The sequence below is a fragment of the Mastigoproctus giganteus genome, chromosome 9 (genome assembly GCF_048544385.1).
Source record: "Mastigoproctus giganteus isolate SK-2022 chromosome 9, ASM4854438v1, whole genome shotgun sequence".
In the NCBI taxonomy this organism is placed as follows: Eukaryota; Metazoa; Arthropoda; class Arachnida; order Uropygi; family Thelyphonidae; genus Mastigoproctus; species Mastigoproctus giganteus.
The window spans coordinates 226,022,796-226,046,025 of record NC_143583.1 but is presented as its reverse complement, the minus strand read 5'-3'; the positions used below and the strand labels follow the sequence as shown (position 1 = coordinate 226,046,025).

The 23,230-nt window shown below is 42.1% G+C and overlaps 1 protein-coding gene across 1 annotated transcript in view; it reads right to left on the bottom strand.

The window, feature by feature from the left end:
- The window catches only part of LOC150081144 (immunomodulatory peroxidase-like), a 148,875-nt gene that overhangs the window by 49,812 nt on the left and 75,833 nt on the right, over window positions 1–23,230 (bottom strand). Inside the window, exons 5-10 of the mRNA XM_090381387.1 lie at window positions 19,643–19,772; window positions 15,520–15,728; window positions 13,074–13,244; window positions 6,704–6,883; window positions 5,372–5,473; window positions 1,720–1,827 (exon numbers count right to left, since the gene is read on the bottom strand). Of these exons, the coding sequence (XP_090237513.1) occupies window positions 1,720–1,827; window positions 5,372–5,473; window positions 6,704–6,883; window positions 13,074–13,244; window positions 15,520–15,728; window positions 19,643–19,772 (900 nt within the window). The remainder of the gene's footprint in view (window positions 1–1,719; window positions 1,828–5,371; window positions 5,474–6,703; window positions 6,884–13,073; window positions 13,245–15,519; window positions 15,729–19,642; window positions 19,773–23,230) is intronic.

The window sequence follows — 23,230 nt, the reverse complement described above, 5'->3', positions numbered from 1 at the left end:
GCCTGACCTTCCGCCCGCACTTCGCATACATCCGTAACAAAACATACGCGGCGCTTTAGGTAACCAGGCATGAGCTCACCCACCAGTATTAGAGACCCCGGTCTGATGAAGCAATACATCAACAGATGTGTTACTCCTGTTCCCCTATACGTTGCACATATCTGGTCTTCAGCTGCCGAATACTGCCTCGAATACTGGCTCTTGAGATAGCTGAACAGAATTTCAGCTAAGCCTTTTACCATCTCAAGAGCTATACTATACTCCAATTTAGAGGTCACACCTTGGAGACAAATAATCACGTCAAGAAAGAAGAAGAAAATCTTTATTGTACAGTAAAGATACAGATACAATAATGTGCCCGCCACAGCCAGGAGGCCAGGGGCTTGACAATGATATAGGGTAATATAAAAATATGTACAGTATAAAAATTTGTGCAGTATAAAATATTACATAACAATTAAAAACGTAGCATTAGCCATTCAATAGATATGAGTATGTACATAGTTGTGAGGCAGACAGTACACCAAGGTACGTACACGTTCATATGTACAAAGCACATATTTAAGCATATTCACACAAGTCAGAAAATTTCAGCGCCAAATTATTGTTCGGTATTGCATTTTCTTGTGAAGACAGTTCGTCGATTTGCCTGCGACGTGCCGTTATGCACCTCATAGGAGATAGCAGATGGAGATATCGGTATGAGTCGACATCAGGGGCCAAACAAAAGGGGAACACATAATGACCCTCGCTCAGCTTTTAACGGGAGGGACGGCTGGATGCACCGAAAGCCCGAGAGTGGATAAAAATACCCGGCGAAAAACCAAGACGAGTTGCAGATAAGGAACCACGACTGAAAGCGGCATTTACGCAGTTGGATAGCCTCGGAAGATTTTTTCCAGCAAACACCATCCAGCTATTCAACAACCTCAATATCAATCCTGAAAAGCTCTGCACTTGCAAATCCTACAGAAAGGAAGTTCTCAGAAACTCTTACTTGCAAATACAGATGTAATTAAGGATACAGTTCCAGCACCTTGTTCGGCCAGACACAAGCCACTGGGATTTAGGAAACCCGACCTCATCAAGAAATAGGTGTTAGTATTTTTCTACCCACCCCACCCAACCCACCCAAATGTAATCCCCACAGAAGAAGACGACTGCTGGAAAATTGAACTTTCAAATTTTTATTTTGCTGTATCGCGTTCATGTCCACCCCCCCCCTCCCGTGTTGTTTCATATGCTGTACGTTGTCTGGCTGTAAATATTTGTGTTTATGTAAATATGGTGAAACTCCCCCTTGTGTGTGTTTAAGCAGAAGATATGCTTCAATTGTCATGGTATTATGTTTCTTACCAGTTTACGGTAGTAAAAGCCTTTGCGGGTAATTAATAACGCAAATATTCCAGATAAAGTGTACTTGTAAATCAGATATTATGTATTTTTTAATTGTAACATAGTTGTATATGTATGATCACCCTCTAGCCAGTAGCTGTAACCGGGTGTTCTCCTAAGAGAAATAAAAAATAAAAAAAAATAAAATTGTGGCGTCGTTCATCCGAATGGTCGGAGTTCAACGCCGGCGATCGTTTGTTCAGTCGCGTTTCTAAAGTGCTGACGTCTCGAAATTTGTACCGAAAAGAAAGGCGAAGAAATCGCCGCGTCAATATTTTCCAGCAACGGGGTTCACTCGTTGCTGGCTCGTCGGGCGAAACGTACCTGCTTTGAAACAGTAGATGTTCGGGTCGGACGCGAGACACGCCTCCTCCACGTAAGAATCGCCCGGCAGCAGCTCCTCCCTGTTCACCACGCTCGACTTCAGCTTCCCTGCAAAGAGAGAACGAATAAATAAACACGATGTAAGGTGCACGTGCACACGCGGGTACTTCCACTTTAGAAGACCCTTCAGCCAGGGTTTTCTAAAGCCAGACAGGGATATCATCTCCCAGGAAATATAATAAATAAATAAATAACACGCAGCTTCACTTAAAAAATAAAATAAAATAAGTTTCCTCGAATTCGGTTTTCCGTCAAGCAACCTCACCTGATGGGTGTGGAGACCACGTGCAGATCTAGGATGAGCCGTCTATACTTTTTATCACCTAACATTTTAAACAACTCTGCATCCGGGGATTGAACCAGATGGAGCTTCTGATAAGGGAGGAACCGAACTTTAAAATGTAACCTCGAAGGAAGAACAAAAGAAGCTTCCAAGTGGAGTGGACAGCTGGTTGGGGGATCCATATAATTGAAGACCGCAAAATTTCATTGCACTGACCGCTTAAATAAAGTAGGCCAATTGACCGATGTTCTGCCCAATGGAACAAAGGCTGCTAAGGCGATGTAGTGTGTTTCTGTGGCACGTTGGAAGACTTCCATTACGAAAAAGACGCGTTGTAAGCGGTCAGATAATTTCTCCGTCGAGAATAAAAGGCTTCTTCTCCGATAAGATCAGGATCATCTGTCTCAAGTTCGGTTAATAAATGACCTTTATTTTAGTGCGTTAAGCGCCAAAGCAACTAAGGCTATCAGGCACTAGCATATTATGTTTATATTCTCGTGTATTCTTCAGTCGGCCTACTGAACGAAAATCCAGAGTTTCAAGAAGAAAAAAAAAGTTTGCGTCACTGACTAACTCAGCCGCGTGTTTCAATGAAGTCCGCTAAAATTCCTCAACTGTTTGATGAGATTTGAATCCAGACCATTCCATCCTGTCTGGTTGTTTCGGGGGGAAGGGAGGTATTTTCTTCATTACATTTGAAATGAAACGTTTCTGTGCTTAAAAAAAAAAAAATACCCTTATCTCATTATGGTACCACTTAAATATATATTCAATCTTTCCTTTCATCCCGGTAAACTTCCCTCACAATTTAAAAAAACAGTGAATTGTCCTTGTTCCAGAGAGATAGACAGAGAGCAACTTGATCAATAACTTTCGTCCAATGGTTCTCATCTCACTTCTAGCAAAACTATTTGAAAACAATTCTTCGTGTCAGACTCGCGTGTTTCGTTGAACCTAAGAAGGCAAACCATCAACAGCACCCCCCCCCCCCAAATGAATGACCCACTGATCTTGCAATTGTTGTCACAATCAGCTCCTCAACAAAACAATCTTGGCTTCAGAAGCAAACTTAACCTTCTCCTCGAAGGTAATCTTACCCCACGTTCTTTTTGTGAAAACAAATCGGTCTTATTTGAATATTTGTTATTTCTTCACGGGAGTATCTCAAGGCTCCCTTCTTCGACTTATCTTTTTCCAGTACATGGGTAGACGGAAACAATGGAATAAAAATGAAACAGGATGGAAAACAGAATGGAAGTGTCATCACGTATGCTGTTAACACTAATCACACCATTCTAATCACAGATGAAGATCCTAACCCACTCCAACAGTCTGGGTAACGCATAATTGGCTTCGTAAAAAACCAACCCGTACTTAATCCAAAAAATTCCGAGCATATCATGCTTTTGGTTTCTTTAGAACCAAAAACAAACCGCTAAATATTGACTTCGAAAGAGTACATGAGGAAAAGTTACTGAGAAGAGCGAGTGAAACCAAATTTCTGGGAATTTGGCCTTAAAAGTAGACTCAGTTGAGATAAAAAAGTGATCGCCATACGCAACAAGATTTAATCACTTGCAGGGATCCTTGGCCGAACCTCTCTCTCCGGATTCCCTTTTCAGATTAGGCTTTCTTTCATTAATTCAACCTCACCTCAATTACGAAATAATCTCATGGGAGACTGCCTGCCTGCCAAGAAGCCTCGCAAGAATTGACTCAACTGTCAACGGATGTGTGCTTTTCAAATTTAAATGAATAATCTTTATTTGTCCTCCCATATTAAATAAAGTGTTAGAATGGTGAGTGACAAATTCCCTTCAAGGCAGTAAATGCCAGGAGATTTAGACCTTCCCCAGAAGAAGTCAGTGACTGCAAGATAGAACAAAGGGGGAGTCCTCAGCATGTACAAACTCCTTTATAAAGCTCAAGGCGTCTTTGTTTACAATGCTCTGAAGCAGGAGCGAATCTAGGATCTTGGAGACCCAGGGCTGACGTTCTTAGTGGGTCCCTTTGTAGGTTTACTATAACGTGCATATCACAATCAGTTAAACCGATGTGTGATCACTTCCTGAATAAGAGGATCGGTCAATTAAGAGGAGCTGTTAACTCTTCTCTCACCGATGTCCCATTTGTTAGTTTTAATAAAGATAACAATCAGTGTCGCCACAATATTTTAAGAACATATTTCAGAATGTCGTTCAAGCGTTGTTTGAACGATAGGGTCCTGTCAAGGCAAGTGCAGTATCCGCTGTCATTAACATCGCGATTTGTAGAGGATTTTAGTTGAAAAGCTACTTCCAGGTTCTAATAACAGTTAATCATTTAAAAATTCGAATGCCAAAAGTGCCTTTTGTATGTACTGTAAATAATAAATAAAGAGTTTTATGAATTAATAATAAAACACTAAAAAAAAAAAATACGAGAGGTATTTGGGGTGTCCCTGTACTGAAGGGGACCCAGGTCCTATTAGCTGAGCCTGGATGTGCCGCTGCTCCGAAGAAAGCGGACGTCCCGTCCCCTCCTCTCTTCAAATCGTTTTTCGCAACGACAGAAAAAGGAATAACGTAAAACTGAAGAGAGCAAGACCAAGAGAGCAAGATCAAGAAAAACCTAAAATACATAAACCAATTTACTTTGTCTGTTCGTGCAGTGCGTGTACAATTTGAGAACTGCATAAATTGTTGTATTTCTTTTCTAAGGGAACATCTCTGCAAAAAGCCTTTGCCGCCCCCCCTTTTGCAGTTATCTCCCAAGTGAACCAAAAAGGAACAAACGTATTGAACTGAAACTGCGCCCCCTTTAACTTAAAAGAAAAGAACTATTTGAACTATCCTCTCGAAAGGGACCGGTCTGTGGGTCCCAAACTTTAATGAGCACATTCAGATTTCTAAGTAACCTTAAACTGAAATTTCCATTCTCCATGTCTTAAGCAAAGAAACACGATCATCTTAAGAGCATAGAAGTGTTTCTCGTTCAGCGCTAAGAGCAGTTTCGAACAATTTAAAACCCAGAAACGCCCTTTTTTACCGCAACGGTTGCATTCAACATATTACAGATGACTGCATTTTCCAGTTAGAACAAATGCGTTTCACAATAATTTAAATTATTTTGTTTAAAAGGATCAGCCTGAATTTGTTGTTGTTTCGGTTGAACGAAATGTCTGACGAAGGACACCTTTGGCGGCCAAACCCTTAAAAGCAGTAACTGGAAACGTTCCTCAGGAGCAGCGGCTAACGAACTTCGCATTAACTTTTGAAACATAGTAAACCTATTTACGCAACCCGCGAGTAATCTTAGAAGAGAACTTACCATCCTGGAAACTCCTCAGAGCCTCGCTCTGTTCTTCGGTGGAGCCGTAGATCATCGAGCCGTCCAAGAAAGCGGTCAGCTGGTTCAGCTGCTCACGAGGTCCTGCGAGAGAAGTCCGTCGTCGTTAGAAAAAGAAGAATCTTTATTGCAACAATAATATGATACAAAACACATTTTGTGTTGCAACCTACCCGTCACGTCCAAACATAATATGCAAATATTTAAATATGATTGGAATAAATAGGGTAATTCAAATAGAATTGAAATAAATAGAATAATTTAAAAAGGACTGAAAGACAGACAGTTGAAATGCTGAAATGTCTGTTTTACAGACTCCTTTACAAAGAAAAGCGCCCTCTACGCAATTTATGACTGTTTTCCATAAATTAAAGAACCTTTGAAGGCTCTTTCGTTTGGAAATTCATGACCGCTGCAACTCGTTGTGCACAATTTGTTCTGCTGCGAGCAAGGACACTTCAATAAACTGTCCCAGGGCCTCCACAGACATCGATAGTCTCATATTTCGGTGTTTTTCAAAAGATTATTTCGTTTTGCTATTAGTTTTCAATAATCACGAGGAAAACACGGAGGCGATATCCACTAGGGACGGTGGTTGACAAGATTCAAATGTTGCGCGATTCTCGGTGGATCAAATTTCAAATACGTTTTAAAAATATTGGAATAGGGAAGTAAACAATACTTTCTAAACTGTTAAAGAGCTTCCGAATGTTTTTTAAAAGTATTAAAATACATTTTACAAACAATAAGCTGAAATTTATACACGTTTAAAGTTACTCGATCGACGGTTTTTAAAACTAGAAAAAAAGTGGAAGAAAATAAGTTTCATCTTCATATTTTACGTCTCTTTAATTTGTAGTAGAATTTTTCATATTTTTTTAAAGTAAATTGTGTAAAAAACACCTTTCTTTAAATGTTTTAAGTTTTTTTGGAAAAACTAAAAACAAAAAAAAAAAACACATTAATTATTGTTCTGCCAAACTGCAAAAGCAGAATTAAAAAAAAAAAAAAAAAAAAAACCTCAAACTTTTTCCAGAAATTAACAGATAGCTTACGTCTATCAGGTGTAGCGTCACCGGTTTTGTAACAATTAGGGGCGCCAAAATTCCAGAGTTAATATTCTTTTCTGGGGGAAAAGAAGTTTTTCAGCAATCCCCCTTCGTTTTGGCAGAAACAGTAAGCGAGGAAACGAGCGATCAACTCACGTGAGGTCACACATTTCTTAACAACAAAGCAACGCCCCCCCCTCCGAAGTAAGGGGAAGTTCATAGGACAAAACGAGGAAAGCTTTGACGAAGAATGTTTTGGACTCACCAAATGTGCAATCAGGCCGGGGTGCGGCGAGGGAACGGACGAATTCCATGCAGTTTTCTCCAAACTGGGCGTAAAAGGGGTCATTCTTCGGGATACTGATCGGAAAACAGGCCGGATGCATCAATCGGGGGTTCCTCTGAATCTCTTCCGCGCAACAGCGGATTCCTTTTCCTTTACGAGCTGCAAAGAACAGAAAGTGTTAACGCATGCGCATAACACGGCAATTTATTTTGGCGTTATTGCAAACTCCATTCTCTTTCCAACGATAAATTTCGCTATTACCTCGAAAATTCCTCTCGTCACATCTGAGTTCGAGGCTACGCCAGTGCACGCACGGGTGATGCCACAAAACGTAGTTTCCCCTCTTGCACCGCAATGAAACCACAGTTTCCTATTTCAGCGCAAAACACCGTTGGAGCCTCCGTAGTCAGGTGGGAAGGAGCAGCAGTGCGTAGCACTCGCTTCTTGATTAGACCGGGGTTCGAGCCCGTCACCACCAAATACGCAGGATACGGAAAGGTCAGGGAATGACCACCGCATATCCCGGAGCAATATGGCCTTAGTTGCTAATGCTCCCAAAAAAAAAAAAAAAAAATCAAATAGCAAAACAGCGCCCGGAATTCCGTAAACGGTGCAGCAGAGTGTGTATTCTCATAGAGGGCATTCTCAGAGTGACGCCTCAACCCTTCGATCAATGAAATAAAAAGGAGCATCAGCGACTAAAGCCGTATTGTTCCGTGCAAATTTTTAGTAAATCGCGTGCGTTCTGTGGTCAATTTTCTGCTTGCTGGACGAAAAACCATGCTTTCCTCGCCTGAGACCGACTAACTCAGCCACATTGTGAAAAAAGTGCATAAAAATCCCTCACGTCATCGACAGGAATTTCTATTTTTATTTTATTAATAACAAGATACACAACAGGTAACCATTCAGAGTGTATCTGAGATCAGAACAATAATATGAAATCTAACAGGAAGATAAACATTGATATAGATTCAAACATTAAAAGCATATGTACAAAAGAGAATTGCATTAAGTTAAGTTACCGCTAAAACAAGTAATAATTAATCAGTTAAAGAATAGAAAAATAATAAACTACAATAATTAAATGAGAGCTAGTCATTTGGCATTTGAAGTGAAGAGGCAAATTTGTGGATGGGGTTCATCAGTGACTGGGAGTTGTCAAAGAAGTCAATGAGAGAGTCATTTGCTGATTTGCTGATTCTGTTCAGTGGACTGAACTTCATAAGGTCCGTTGTGGCAGAGTCAAGGCGAAACAGTGTGCGGTTCCTGACTTGTCTACAGGGAGCATTGAAGTTTATTTTAGTTTCGGATCTTTCCCAACCGGTGAGGGGAGGAAGGCGATCCTACCAACTGTGCTACCGCGAGAGATACTTCCTGGAAAACAGCGCCAATCTACCAAATCATAAGAAAGACAGACAAACGGCACACAACAGTCAACCTCAACAAGGAGACCACACCCACACCGACAGAAGCAGCAAAGAGAAGATGGTGGAAAAAATGCCACACCAGGACAGACACTACAATGATCTCCATCAAGACGACGTGGATAAAATGGCTTCCATGCAAGGCTGACCAATGGGACGCTCTTCTCCGAGACTGAGGGATTGATACTCGCCACACAAGACCACGTAACCAACTAGGAGAACTACAGAAAATATAGGGTTGTTAAAATTAAATTATCCCTATGCAGAGAGGGCTCTGGAGCGAGTTCTAATGTATCCCTAATGTATGCATTAGACAGTACGAGCATTGCAACTCGAATTTGGACAACAGGTATATAGAATGCGCTCAACATTTATTGGAAAAAAAAAAAAAGTTACTATAGTTAAAAAAAATTGTCACTATATGGCGCTGTGGAAATACAAATATCCTATCCCTCTGTACGCATCTCAGATTTGGTCTTCTGCCCCAGATGCTACCATCGAGGCTTTCGCTGGGTTTAGAGTACTGGATGCTGAGATGGTTAAACAGGATCACTACGAAGCCATTTACAATCTCAAGAACCATTTTATATGCCAACTTGGATGTCACGCCTTGGTCTCACATAATTGTCACCAAGAACATTCTCACGCTTGCAAAATTGCTGCCCGGGAGACTCGACTCGCCGAAAACTGACAAACTACTGACTCGGCCCCTCATGACGCAAAGGTGGGCGAATAGAACACCATCCCTCCAATCAGTAGCGCGCTCACGCAGCTGGGAAGCCTTCGGCGATTTTTTCCTTTGAACACCATTAAGATGTTCAACGATCTTCGAGCAGACCCAGAAAGGCTTTGCGCAGAGAAGATATACAGGACTGAAGTGTTTCAAAAGGCAATTACTCCACCTATAAATGTTGAGTGAAGCCCACAGATGAAAACAAAAGAGAATGCAGGAAATGAAGAATGAACTGGTCGGGACTGTTTTTGCTCAACACTGGTGCTCCTGTTACGTTGATATTGGACGTCTTGTCTTTCTGTTTTCTCGATGTAAATAGTGCTGTAGAAGTGAACACATTAATTCTTGGTAAAATTGCAAATTATGTTTGTGCTCTCTTTATCTGCCTGTCATGTAAAGTAAGGCAATGATGTGTATAATATAATTAATTAGATAATGTATAATTTAGAAAATGTGTAATTTATAAAGACGATGATTTGTATAAATTATAAATGGATAATTATGTATATAACTTATATTTGTATATATGAATGTGCACCCCTGGTTAAAAGCTGTAAGGGGGTGTCTCTTAGGAGAAAATAATAATAATAATACAATACAATTTATTTATCAAGAGAATTCGTTTACAATAAATGAACTTGTTAAGAAAAGTAAATTTCTTGACAAGTTGTAGTTCTTCCTTTACAAGTTTTGTACAAATTTGTTATCTTACAGAAAAGACTATGAAGTCACTACACATAGTATATTCCACACTGTAAACAGAGGTAGTTTATCTGCATATCAATTCTAATCTACTGTGTCATTGAGTATCAAGAATTTTCTTATTAGGAATTTTAATTTGGAGATGGGATAACTTCTCCTGAGCCTGAAATCAATGCTAGCCAACAAGTTGTTTATTACATTCATTGTGTGCCTATCTCCAAATCTATTTAGTATCCTAGGGTGAGGCAAAGTAATTGCTTTTGGGTTCCTTAAATTATGTGAGACATTTCTTTGCAGATTCGACTCTTCAAAAATAGTGTTAAGATTTTTTAAGAATAGATTTAACTTTAGTTTTTGAACTGGATACAATATTTTATGTTTCAACAAAAATTGCCTTCTCTTATGCAGGTCATTCCAAGAGTTTGTCCCCATTAAAAGTTTCAGAATCCTATTCATTAAGTTGTCTATTGCCCTTATTTCTGTTTTATTTGCTCGTGCCCATATATTTACTAAATAATTGAGTTGGGAGTCCACTAATGCATAATATAAGGTTACTTTTGTTCTAAGATTTAACTTATTCTTAATGTAGTAGAAAAAGTACACATAAAATCTCATTTTTTTGTACAAGTTTGTTATATGCATTATCCAACTTAGACTGTAGTCGATCCATAACCCAAGGTAACAATGATTTGAGACTTCTTCCACAGTTAGACATTCGCAATTCTGGAAATTCTGTTCATGTAGGCAATCATGTTTGTGCAATTTGATAGAGGGTTGAATGTCCAAGGTTTGATGAGGAGGCCTTATCAATAATAATAATAAATCACTTGAACAGCGCTACAAGTGCATCCAGTTGACACAGTTGGATAGTGCAAGGTTCACTCAGTTTGGTGTGACAAGCACTGGGAAAGGGAAAATGAGAATAGGGGTGATTTGTAGCATAATCGTAATGGTGATGGTGATGCAGATATTCGTTTCATATGCGCACTTCAGTTTCTGACAGTGGATGTTACACTTCGACATGGAACGTCCTTTGGAGTGATGAAGCCCACTTATGCTTAAATGGACAAGTGAATACGCACAACTGTCGCATTTAGGCAACAGAAAACCCTCGAGTTTTCCAAGAGGTCCCGTTGCATTCTCCAAAAGTGAGTGTGGTGTGGATTTACGGCCACATTCACGATTGGGCCATATTTTTTTTGAACAGTAACACCGGTGGACCCCGCACCTGTTCCGTCACTGGACAGCGATATTATGAGATGTTGTCAAATTTCGCAATACCAGAGCTGCAACAAGGTGGGTGCCTTCAGGATACCATATTCTTGCAAGATGGTGCGCCACGGCACATCACCGTCGTGTCCAAAGATTTCTAAAGAAACACTTTACAAACGAACGGATCATCAGCCGTTGTTTCCAGACATCTTGGCCACCACGATCATCGGACCTCAACCCCATGCGACTTCTGGTTGTGGGTTTTTTTGAAGAACCAGGTGTATCGGGAAGGTTAACATTAGACGTCATGTTTGTTCTGCTGTTCTTCGAATGAGAACCTGATAGTCACCAAAATGGAGGACACATTGAACAATTGTAGTGCTGTTCAAGTGATTTGTTGTGGCAATAACAATCACTTGAACAGTGATACAGATATTCTGTAGCACTGTTCCAGTACAGATATTACATTTACGATTATGCAAATAACGTAAGTTATTTACGTTATTTGCATAATCGTAACTAACATAATTACGCGCCATACAGTGACAAATTTTGTAACTATTTTTTCCCAATAAATGGCGAGCGCATTCTTCATTGTACCTGTTGTTCAAATTTCTCTTCAATGCGAGCCTTAGAACTGGCTCCAGGGGATTCTTTAATTTTAACAACCCGATGACACATGTCGACGATGTCACCTGGCCTCAGAAACGATCGAACATAACAACTGCGGGGTGCAAGGTGATCACCCACACTGATTACACTGATAGACACGAACAAGTAGCCAGGATAATACACCAGAAGCTAGCGAGGAAATACCAGTTGACCAAAGAAAGTGTACACCATACTACAAGTATGAAACCCAGGCAGTACTAGACACCCGAACCCACAAGCTGTACTGGGACCGCGCCATAATAACGGATAGGAGAATCCCGCACAACATCCCTTGGATAACAGAATCCCTTGTGGACAAGAAGGAAAAGACTACCTATCTGATTGACGTAGCGGTACCCAATACTAGCGATGTCCAGAAAATCCATGGGGAAAAGAGACAGGGGATCAAAGAGATGTGACATATGCAACAAGTAACGACCATCGTGTCAACCACTGGTGTGGTGCCAAAGACCTTGCATAACAGCCTAGCAGCAATAGGTCTCCCAGCGAACACGGACAAGGAATAATCGTAACTCCTTGTAGGTGTTCGTTGGAGAAAGTCGCAATCCTGAACACCTGTAGGACAGTCAGAGTTCCTCGACCAACAGTAACACCAGACATAACAACAACAATTACCCTGTGTACTTGGTAGAAGTACCCCTGTAGCCGAGTGGTCAGGAGCGGGAGTGCAGTAGCATACGCTCTTTGAGTAGACCTGGGATCAAGCCCCTGACTGCTGAATACGGTCGATCTGTCAACCCGCACTGCACCAGCGTGGCAGATTATGGTCAATTACCCTCAACATGAGTTGTTGAGGAGGCTTCCATCCTGCAGTGGGTTGATAATGACTGCACTTTACCTTTTTTTACCCTTCACGGGATGGAACTCCCTCCTCCCCACCAGGAAGAAATAATAAGATAAGAATAAACGCTTCTTACGTTGATTTGAGAGAAAAAGGATCTCCTTAGCTGTCGTGTTATTTCCTTGTAAACAGTGTTCATTGTGTACGAACCTCCGATCCGTCTTACTAAGGAATATTTTTGTCCACATCCGGGGAGGGAAGGAGGGATTGCTGCCATAACCTCTCTCAGATTCCATTGAAAAAAAGGGCGGTTAATTAATGACCTGTCACGAATATGTGGACGATGGTTATTTCGCAATAGAAGGGATGATGGAGGAAGAAGAAAAGTTCCTCTGAATTTGGACATTAAAAGATGCTGCACACGTGACACAACCAGTCTGCATCTTTTACTGTCCAATTTCAGAGAAACAACTTTTCTTCTTCCTCCATCATCCCTTCTACTCCGGAATAACCTTCGTCCACGTATTCGTGGAATCCAAAAGAACGCCATTTCGCATTCGCTCGCTCGTTAATGAGACATAACGCTCGCTCGTTAAACAGTCCACATTTCCAACTTCGGTCTTTATTCGCAGTAATTAAAAATATTGGACAAACCGAGGTCACCAAAAATATTTTATAATTCATTTGTAAAAGATCGCAAAAATGCAACGGGAGGAGGAGGCAGATGAGGGTGCTTCATTTGCGCACCTTTTTATGTAAGTGACGGGGCACCCTACACTGCACTACTCGGGATCAGGTCGAGGGGAGGGATGTCTTACTTACATCTCGTCAGTCCGGTGAGCGTCATGTCGTGGTCCAGGAACTGGGCCCACTGCATCAGCAAAATCGTGAACATCTTGTTGGGGATGTCGACTTCGGCAGATATCCGAAAAGACACTTCTCTGGCGCTGGGCAGCGGTCCTCCGTCGTACGCAATCCGGGGAGCGTTGATTCCTAATTACGAAAAGAAAATAAAAGGGATGGAAAGGAAGTTGAGTCTCCTTCTGCGTGGCTGGGGGGGGGATAGATCTAACCGGCAAGTTTAAGGCTGAGCGCGAGTGCGTTCTTTTCTTCTTCCTTTTTTTTTTTATTTAAGGAACAAATCAAAAAATGCCGATTTGCACTCGGCGGAATAGACGCAATCGTAAAAAGTTATCGAAAATGCGATTCATTTCATTGGAAAAACAGATTTTCGAGAGAAAAGAAAAAAATGGGGGGAAGGGGGGGCAATGCCAGTATTTCCGAGAAATACTGCGCTCCAGGATCGAAAATTAAAGCAGGCCTGAAGCCGGGAAACGGTGAATTCCCGAAACGTAGCCAGAATTGTTTACGAATTCGGTATTTCGATCGCTCAGATGTAAAGAAATCACTCGAATCCGGAAGCGACACAAAAGGGCGTGTCTCAATCGATCGATTAATTATTTCAGAAACCGAAACGGTTTTTGTTTCAACCCTCGCCCGACTACTCCGGTGCGTAATCTGAATTGAGGACTTTGACCCCCAGCGTGGCCGAGGCGGTGTTCACATCCACCGAGCTACCGCGAGGGCGTGTGCGTAGACCGGCTGTCATAAAAGTATAGAAAATTATTACGCGAGCCTCGTTTCACTTTTATCACGCGCTAATTATAATATTGCGCGTTAAAATTAATACAAAAAGAGATCCGAAATAAAAAGATGGCTTTTGAAATTCCACATTCGAAACCCTTTTCGCACTTCAACGAACGGAACGGCAAACTGCATTCGTCACTTACAGGGGCGCACACTTTAGGGGGGGGGTCACGTACACAATCCGCATATGTACCCAATAAAATTCGACGAAAGGTGGAAAGAATAAATTTAGGGTTCGGGTTTAAGTTTCGATCCAACGAAGCCGCTCATTCCACGAGCTGAACCCGCTTTCCATCGATTGTTTCCTACAACTAATAAAACTACAATAAAGCAAAGTAACAAAAATGTACCCTTAGAAACCCTTTCGCGTAACCCTGCGATACGCGTACAACACTTTGGGGAACGCCGCACTAGTTGATCAGCGTGCTTCCCACAGTTACCAATAGGTTGGGTCCCGTGGACTATTTAGCCGCAGACCCCGAATCACATAACCACGTGAGACACAAACCGTAGTGCGTGACAAAATGAATGGCAGAGCTTTGCTCCAGAGACGAACCGCGGGGTTCACTACTTCAAGGGTCGGCGTTGTCTTTGTTGTGCTGGACACCCAGCTTCATCTCTGCAGTCTTTAGCTCACCTTTGGGCTTTGACCTTTCGCACGAGATGTTTGCAGGGTTACTCGTACAATCCCATCATGGAGAGGATGTTGTCGCACAGAGCTTCTTCATGTGAGGACCTGGCGAGGGTCGATGCGGCGTCCTTCCAGCTAAGAGTGTCTAACCGTACTGCAACATTCTGTCGGTTCTCCACAAGTAGCTGACCTTTTAGTCTGGACAACGGTAAGCTACCCCTATTTTCATAATTGTGGGAGGAGACAGAGAGAGGGGGCGCAGTTTTTAACAGACTCATCTCCTCCCGGTGACTGCACACAAAATAAAGTAATTCTTCATTAGTTGCGTGCCCTCCCGCCAAATCCCATCCATAGTACCCAGACGGTAAGGAAACTTTGCTGTACTGGCACATGGATCCAGACACTGTCAGTCGCCAATTGCCATTGCCCCTTACTGTAACGCCACGGGAATAAAACCTTCAAGTTACGACTTTTGCCGGAAAGCTATTCTTTCCCTCAATTCTGTTAAAAATTTCTCAATTTAATGCCGCATTAATGAAAGTACTGAAATTTCCGCACGAAATTGACAAAACTTTGGCCTTCCTGGGTGAGAAGGACCCAGCGTGTAGACGCGATTCTTCCTCGGAAGGGTGAAAATGTGCTTTCATTACGGAACTTAACGATTGGGACAACCGAACAGAACTCCCTCCAAAAATAAGTCCCTCCACCCTCTCTCTCTGAGAAATGATCCTCCCTCGAATCAAGCAGAAATCTTTGAACCCCTCAGCACAAGAAGAAGAAATCTTTATTGTACACAAATTCTTGGCATCAAAGATTCCAGAAACCTGATGACCGAATCGCGGAAAATGTTTCCTTCGTGAATGAATCCGCGGCAACGGATGGGAAACGGGCCGAATTTTGTTTCGACGCAACGGATTGGGCCAGGGTCCAGATGAATCCCATTTTCGGTGGAAATCGCAACGAAGAACCGAATTGAGAGCGGTCACTCACCGTCGAAATACCTCGGGGATATCAAGCGGGCGAAGGTGGTGTAGGATTTTCCCCAGGTGGGGTTCTCCAGGTTATTGCAGCTGCCATCGGAGGTTCTGTACTTCGTCGGCGGGCAAGGCGGAGGTCGGGGACACGTGTTCTTGATGACAGTGTTCTGTAGACTGAATTTCCGCAGACCATCCCTGCCCTGGATGGAATTCAGCTGGAACCTGCAAAGACAAAAAGGAACACTTAACCGCACGGGATTCGCGTGCATTATTTTCTTCGCTTTTTCAAAGCAACAAACAAACAAAATAAACAAATAAACAAACAAAATTAGTTTGATTTTCGAGAGGATCGAAAAAAATATTGATTTACCGCGGGAGCAAAACTACTGCGGTACATCAATATTGATTTATTTGTTTTGTTGAAGGGAGGGGAATCAGAATCAAACCGTTCCCTTTTATAAAGGAACAAATTTCTGTTTAAGGACGGAGTGTAATCTGAAAGCTTTCAGGCGCAGAAAATTATAGTGTAAGTGTAAGTGTGTGTTGTTGTCTTACGGCACCAGGGGTTTCCCCCATCTCCGCGTTGCTTTCATTGTGGTGAACCAGTTCACTGGGAAATGCCAGAGATTTAAAAGTGTGTGGGAATTGTTCATGTGTCGTGTTCTGTACCGTTGTTCGTCTGGTCATTTAGCCGTTGGACCCCTATTGAGGCCCAACGTTGTCCCACTTACGCCCCGTGGAGGCAGACCAGGAACTCAGTAGCTGTAGATTCACTCTGGCAGGTCCTGCCGCTTAATTTCCTGGGATTTCGGCGGCTAGGACCTTAAAAAAAAAAAATTAATAAAAATAAAAATAATAAAAAATAAAAATAACAAAATAAAAAATAATAATAATAAATAAATAAATAAAAGAAAGAAAAGAAAAAAAAAATAAAAAAAATAAATAATAATAAAAAAAATAAAAAATAAAATAATAAAATAAAAAAATAAATTAAAAAAAATAATAAAAAAATAATAATAAAATAAAAAAATAAATTAAAAAATAAATAAATAAATAAATAAATAAAATATAATAAAAATAAAAATAAAATATATATATATAAAAATAAAATAAATAAATAAAGAAAAAATAAATAAATAAAAGATCTGCGCTGTTGTAGGGGTAATGTCGCTTTGGTTTGCTAGGCCGAGTTTTGGGCGTAAGGTAATTTTATCATGTTAAGTTTTTGACGTGTGGGGCTTTCGCTATGATGAAGGTAGAGAGGGGACCAGACCAAAGACCGAAGACTGGGAGGAAAAGACAGAAATATGGGGCCAATAAAGTAGATAGCCCCAGTTTTCAGTGGGGCATGCCCATGCCCCACCAGAGTAGAAGTTTGGGGGTGGAGAAGAAGGAACAAAAATGTCCCCTCCCCCCCAAGGAAGTGGGAATAATAGGTGAAGAGGGCTAGGGTGTCCTCTTCAGATCGCCATAAAGCTGTTTCCAACTGTGCTGCGTTTTGTCTGTTCTCTACTGTCTGTGCTGCATTCCCCCGTCCTTGCTTTTCTCTTCCGTGTGATCAGCACTGTTCTTGTCCAAGTACTGGTCCTCTGCGGGGTTTCAGTTTTTTGTCACATTTGGCGCCAATTTTTGTCAATCTCTGTGTACGTTGCTGTAGATAGCTATTAGTGTTTTTCTCCTGGTGAATAGGTCTTGCGCATACTGGGAGAGTGCCCTATATTCATCCTCAATGTCCAGGAAGTGGTGCTCCAGTCCTTTTGGAAAGTATCTTAACCTTGTTATTAGTCGCCCTCTGAGGTCTTCATAGTGTTGACAATCATAGACTATGTGGCTCCATCTTTCACTTTCCCCACATATGCAGTTGGGGTCCTCAACGAGCCGGAAGCCAAACAGCTTCTCCTTGTAGGGTCCGTGTCCGGTTAATAGTGTTGTCATATGGTACCCTGGGAAGTACCATGGTGGCTGCTTTGGGTATATTTTCCGGAGGTCTGGTAGAAATCTTTTTGTTACTTCGCCTTTTGTAGTCTCTGTCCATCTTCTCTGCCAAAGATCTAGGAGGTGGGTCTGTAGCCTATTTTTTTCGTGTTTTAGGTTGCCTGCCGGGTCAGTCGTGTATCCTTGGTGGGTAGCGGCCACTCCCCTGGCCAGCAAAAACAGTAGCCCCCGCCTGAACTGCCTCCAGGTCCAGAGGGAGCGCTCCAGCAAGTACCTGCAATGCTGGGGTACTTACCGTGCTGCAGGCGCGCGTTGTTGATAGCAGTACGGTCCTTTGGGTCATTTCTAGTGTTCTTTTGTTGACTACCAGTGTCGTTTTTGGATACCACACCGCTGCTGCATAGGTGATTGCAGGCAGGAAGGTTGTTTTATAGTAAAGCATCAGTGCTTTTTTCTTGAGTCCCCAATCTTTCCTTGTGATTTTGGTAACCAGTCCAGAGTATCCTCTGATTTTTCTTCTGATATATTTCAGATGCGGCTGGAACGTCAGGTTTTTATCTAGGATAACGCCCAGATACTTCAGTTGGCTCACAAATTTGATTGTTACATTGTTGATTTTAATTTGAGGGGGTCGTCGTAGTTGCAGAGTCTCCTTTAGGAGGATAGATGAGGTCTTGTCTGACGATATTTTCAGCTGGTTCTTTGATGCCCATTGCTGCAGCCGCTGCAGTGCCTGATTTGCCAGCGTCTCCAATTGGGCCGTGGAGTCCGCCTCTACCGTCAATGTCAAGTCGTCCGCAAAGGCGTGTGCTGCCACAGAACCCAGGTCCGTAGTCAGGAATTCATCGAGGACCATTGTCCACAAGAGCGGCCCGAGCACCGACCCCTGCGAACATCCTCTGTGCACCTCTCTTGTTATTTTTTGATAGTGCACGTTGATTTCCACTCTTCTTTGCGTTAAATAGCTTTCAATTACTTTGTAGAGGTTAAGAGGCACCTCAGCCTCCCTCAACCTTGCCAGGACGCTTGGCCACCAAAGTGAATCAAACGCCCCAGCAAAGTCAACAGAGATGAGCAGCAGATACTTTCGTCTACAATCCTGGAATATCCTTAACAAGTTTCCCAGTGCGTCCACAGTTGAGGATCCTGGTCTGAAGCCATACTGATTTCTGGCATGTAGGCCTGCCGCTTCATAGTGTTTTATAACTCTCACATGGAGTAATCTTTCAAACAATTTGCTTGCCACTGGGAGCAGTGCGATGGGCCGATATGAATCCGGAAATTCTGGATTTTTGGTAGGATTTTTCAGTATTAGTTTTAAATTTGCTGTTTTCCATGCAGTTGGGAAATGTCCTGTTTCCAAGCATGGATTGTACAGTGTGAGGAGAAGGTGCGGCTTGTATTCGACGGTTTTCTTGAGTATTTCAGGCTCAATAAGATCGAGGCCCGGGCATTTTCTATTTCTGACCCTACTAGTGGCCACGCTGAGTTCATCCAGGGTGAAGGGAGGCTCAATCGCCTGGTTTCTGTAGTTATCGTTTCTCTCGCATGTCTGTTTCTGACCTGGCATAGTTAACATACAAAATTTGTATTTGGTTTTTGATATATTGTGTCGAGTATGTTATTCATCGACTGCTCCCAGGTTGTGGTGAGATCTCCCTGCCGAGTCCGTGGTAAATTATAATTCATTTGCTGTTGAGGTGAACTCGCACTCTCGCAGTTCGTTTCCAAAACTGCATAAAAGTGAGAGCGAAGCAGAACACGACGCGCGAGCTGCTTGGGGGGAAAAAAACAAAAACAAACTGCTGCCGATGATGGTCACGTAAGAGACGTGATCGTTAACGATCTACGGACAGCACAGTTGGGCGCGAAAGTGCGAACTGTCACTTTTGTAGCGTTCAAGATTCGATCCCACGTGACTACGAGGCGCAAAAGCCCTCTGATGTCGCGCTTTCCGTCGAACAAAAGTCGTAAGACGTAAAATGCGGCGGCGACATGCTCGGAAATAAAACACATTTCTTATTAAAAACGTTCATTCGGATCGGACCTGAAATTACGACCACCCTTGCACGGGCAAACAAACTGACATCGCGCAGTGTCACGTCTGGGGGCTGCCGGCTCTTATGAAACGCCGGAAACCGACTATTCAGAACGTAAACGCATTTTATTTAAGAAATGTTCTTTAAAGAAAGGAGACTCACGTTTTGGCGAGCTGGAGCGCTGCCTCGACCCCAATGAGCCCGTCCCTGCCCAGCAGCAGCAGTTCCCTGCGGTCGCTGTGGAAGAGGGCCTGGTGCAAGTCCTCTTTGGTCCCGTGCTGGATGTACAGTCCTGAAAAGAAAAAAGATTCATTCGAGATGCGAACAGGCCTTCGGGGGAAATCATTCAACTCCCTTAATGTCCCTTAAACCATTTTTGTTATTTTTTACGTGCGAGGACAGAAATTATGATTGTTCTATCCGCGAGTGTGTGTGTTTGTGACTGTAAAATACGAAAATCTGGTAAATCCTAAGATCTACTAATCCGCGTAGGTAAAAGTTGAAAATATGTTCCACATCGACGTTGCATTAACTTTTCCGGTTTTTAAACAAGGGCATGGGGGCGGAAGAATATCTTTCGGGAATACGAGATATATCCCCCCTCCTCCCATGCCCTTGTTTAAAATCGGACAGGGCGACAGAATCGGAAGGAGCACGAAAATTTCCTGCTTCGTTCACTTTTTCAATTTGTAAAAAAGGGCATCGAGGGTAGAAGGAACAGCTATTCTTATCTTCGCAAAGTATCCCCGGCAACATTGCCCAACATATAAATCTTCGGATTTACCGAATCTCTGGCGTTTACAGTAATCACATCCGTCGATTTCGATTTGCATAAAAGGACAAAAAAAGGAAATAGGCACTATTTCTCGTCCTCCCTCCATCCTGTGAACTCCTCTGACCGTGTGGTTGTCCCGAAGTATAACCGAACAATTTGTTTTTTATTTTAAGGCGGAGAGTTCAGTCGACAAAACAGGTCTTTTTACAACCAATCATGTGACGTAAACCTCAATCGGACTGCTTATCCCTGCAAAAACCTTTCAGTATCTTCTGCACTTCTGGGACCTGTAATTTTGTTATGAATACAGGCAACTGTAAGGTGGTACCTTTTAGGGAACTCCTTATAACTTTAGATGATTATTACATTGAAGCCCAACGTCATGTATTGGTGTTTCACAGGTGATCTACTGATTTACGTGACTCTTCGTCCAACGAATTACGCAGATGCTCTTCACATTTCGAACGCTTCTCATAGTTTGGTGTAATGGCCCTGAGAACAAACTCCCATCTTAAGGATAGCTGATTGTTTTCTCAATAGGGTACCCAGTTTTCTCTGTGACCGCTCATGATGGTAGATGGCTCTCTGTCTTCTAACTTCTCCGCTATGTTGCTGTTCCCGAAGGTACAGTTTTCTTTCTCCCATTGAAACTCGCGCAACCAATTCTTCTTCCTCCTGTACAGAAATTCAGGTCTAATGTCAACAAATATCTTGTTTCATCTTCGCATCTTTCAACCCACTACCGCAGGTTTTAATACCTTTGTGTTTGGATTCGCCCTAAAAAAGCCTTCTTCCCTTCTCTTTGCAGCCGCTTATTTCTGATTTTAAGATTGTTATATATGGAGAGTTGTCTTCGCATATACTTAGTTTTGGTGTAGAAACCTCCCTCTCCACCGCTAAGGTTGATTTAAAATTTCTTCAAATATTTTCAAGTTTTTTCATGATTTTGTGGCCATTAAATTGAAAGAAAGGAGTACCTGGCTTTGATGAAACATTTCCTCTGCTGAAAAAGGTATTTAGCTCAATCCTTATGCCATTGAAGTATGTATTCAATTTCTCCTTTCAATCTGGTAAATCCCTTTCTCAATTCGAAAAAAGCAATAATTGTCCCTGTTCCAAAGGGAAACCGTTGCAACTCTGACAACAACTTTCGTCCAGTAGCGTTTTTGCAAAATTATCCGGAAAAATTCTTCATAGCAGACTCTTGGGTTTCCTTGAAGTAAATCAACAACAAAAGTACGCTTATCGCTCTAAAAGATCCACTGATCTGGCAATCGTTGACTTCTCCTCAAGAATCCTTGATAGTCTTGAAAAGTGTCCTATGCTATAGCACTGATTCTTGACTTATCAAAAGCTTTTGACTGCATAAATTATAATATTTTACTGACACACTCAATAGCCTTGGCAATAAGATGACCCACCACTGCTATCGAAAACCTGCAGCGTTCATCGCTGTAGAAGTCGCTGACAGTGTACATAATCTGATCGTGAGTACTGTTCTTGCTGCTGCTGGGTTTTATGCGCATCAGCAACTTGAGTCATATTGCGCCGTACATAATGTCAGTAAACTGCGCGTGCGATGAATTCAATTTTCTGTTTACTGGACGAAAAACCCGACTTTCCAGGACAAAAAACCATGTTCCCCTCGCCTGAGACCGACTAACTCAAAGTGACTTAAATAGACTTCAGGGATGGTCAGAAAAATGGCAGCTGTGCTTTAATCCAACAAAGTGTAAGGTATTACACCTGGGAAACAGTAATCCCAAAATAACTTATTCACTTGGTGGAGTTCAACTAAACCCAGTACTGGAGGAAAGGGACTTGGGTGTTACGATACGGTCAGATATGAAATTCTCTGAGCATTGTAAACAGGTTGCAAGGAAGGCCCATGGTGTCCTATCGATGATCTATCGAACTTTTGCAAGTAGAGATAATCCCATTATATACGGTCTTTTGTTAGACCACACTTGGAATACTGTGTTCAAGTATGGAGACCGCACCTAAAGAAAGACATCGAGCTTCTTGAAAGGGTGCAAAGAAGGGTAACTCGCCTGGTGAGATCGGCTAAAGGGCGTCCTTATGAAGAAAGACTTCGAATATGTGGGTTGCAGAGTTTGGAAACTAGACCTGACGTAGCCCAGTGGTCAGGAGCGAGAGTGCATAGCACGCGTTCCTTAAGTGGACTGGGGTTCAAGCCCGTGACTACTAAATACGATAAATATTTGTATTGACGATTTATTGTAAACTCTACTGACTTGGTTGTCGTGCCGGAGTATAAACAGAATATTTATTTATTTTTTAGACACCTTAGAGGAGATTTGATTGAGGTGTTTAAGGCTCTGAGAGGCATCAGTAAAATGAATGAGGATGAAATTTTCAAGATTATAGATGATGCTAGAACTAGGGGACATAAATTCAAGTTACGGGGGGAAATGTTTAGATTGGACTGGAGGAAGTTTTATTTTAGCCAGCGAGTTATAAATTACTGGAATAAGTTGCCTACATGGGTGGTAGAGGCTGACAGTTTGGGGAAATTCAAAGGTCATCTGGATAGTACCTTCGGGAGGAGGGAAACGCATAGGTAGTCTATTTCCTTTTCTTTTATTTAATTTTCTCATTGTAATTTTTACTTTTCTTTTGGCTAGTGCAGCATAAGCACTTAAGCTTCTTGCACCATATGGCCATTAAAATACTGACTCAGCTATTTTTTCGTCATAAAGACTCAAAAATTTCTCGCGTCATTGACGAGATTCTAACCCGACCCTTTTCCATTCGGTATGAGGACGACGCCGATTCTACGAATTGTGACCCACGACCCTGTGAGGACTGATCGGCAAGTGACAATTCGGTACATTGCCGGCGTCTTTGGCATATCATCCGAACGTGTCTCCACATAATTACTCCGATTCGCCCCATGTCCCGTCGATGACGCGAGGAACTTTAATGGCCTTTTTTCACTCAGTAGCTGAGTTAGT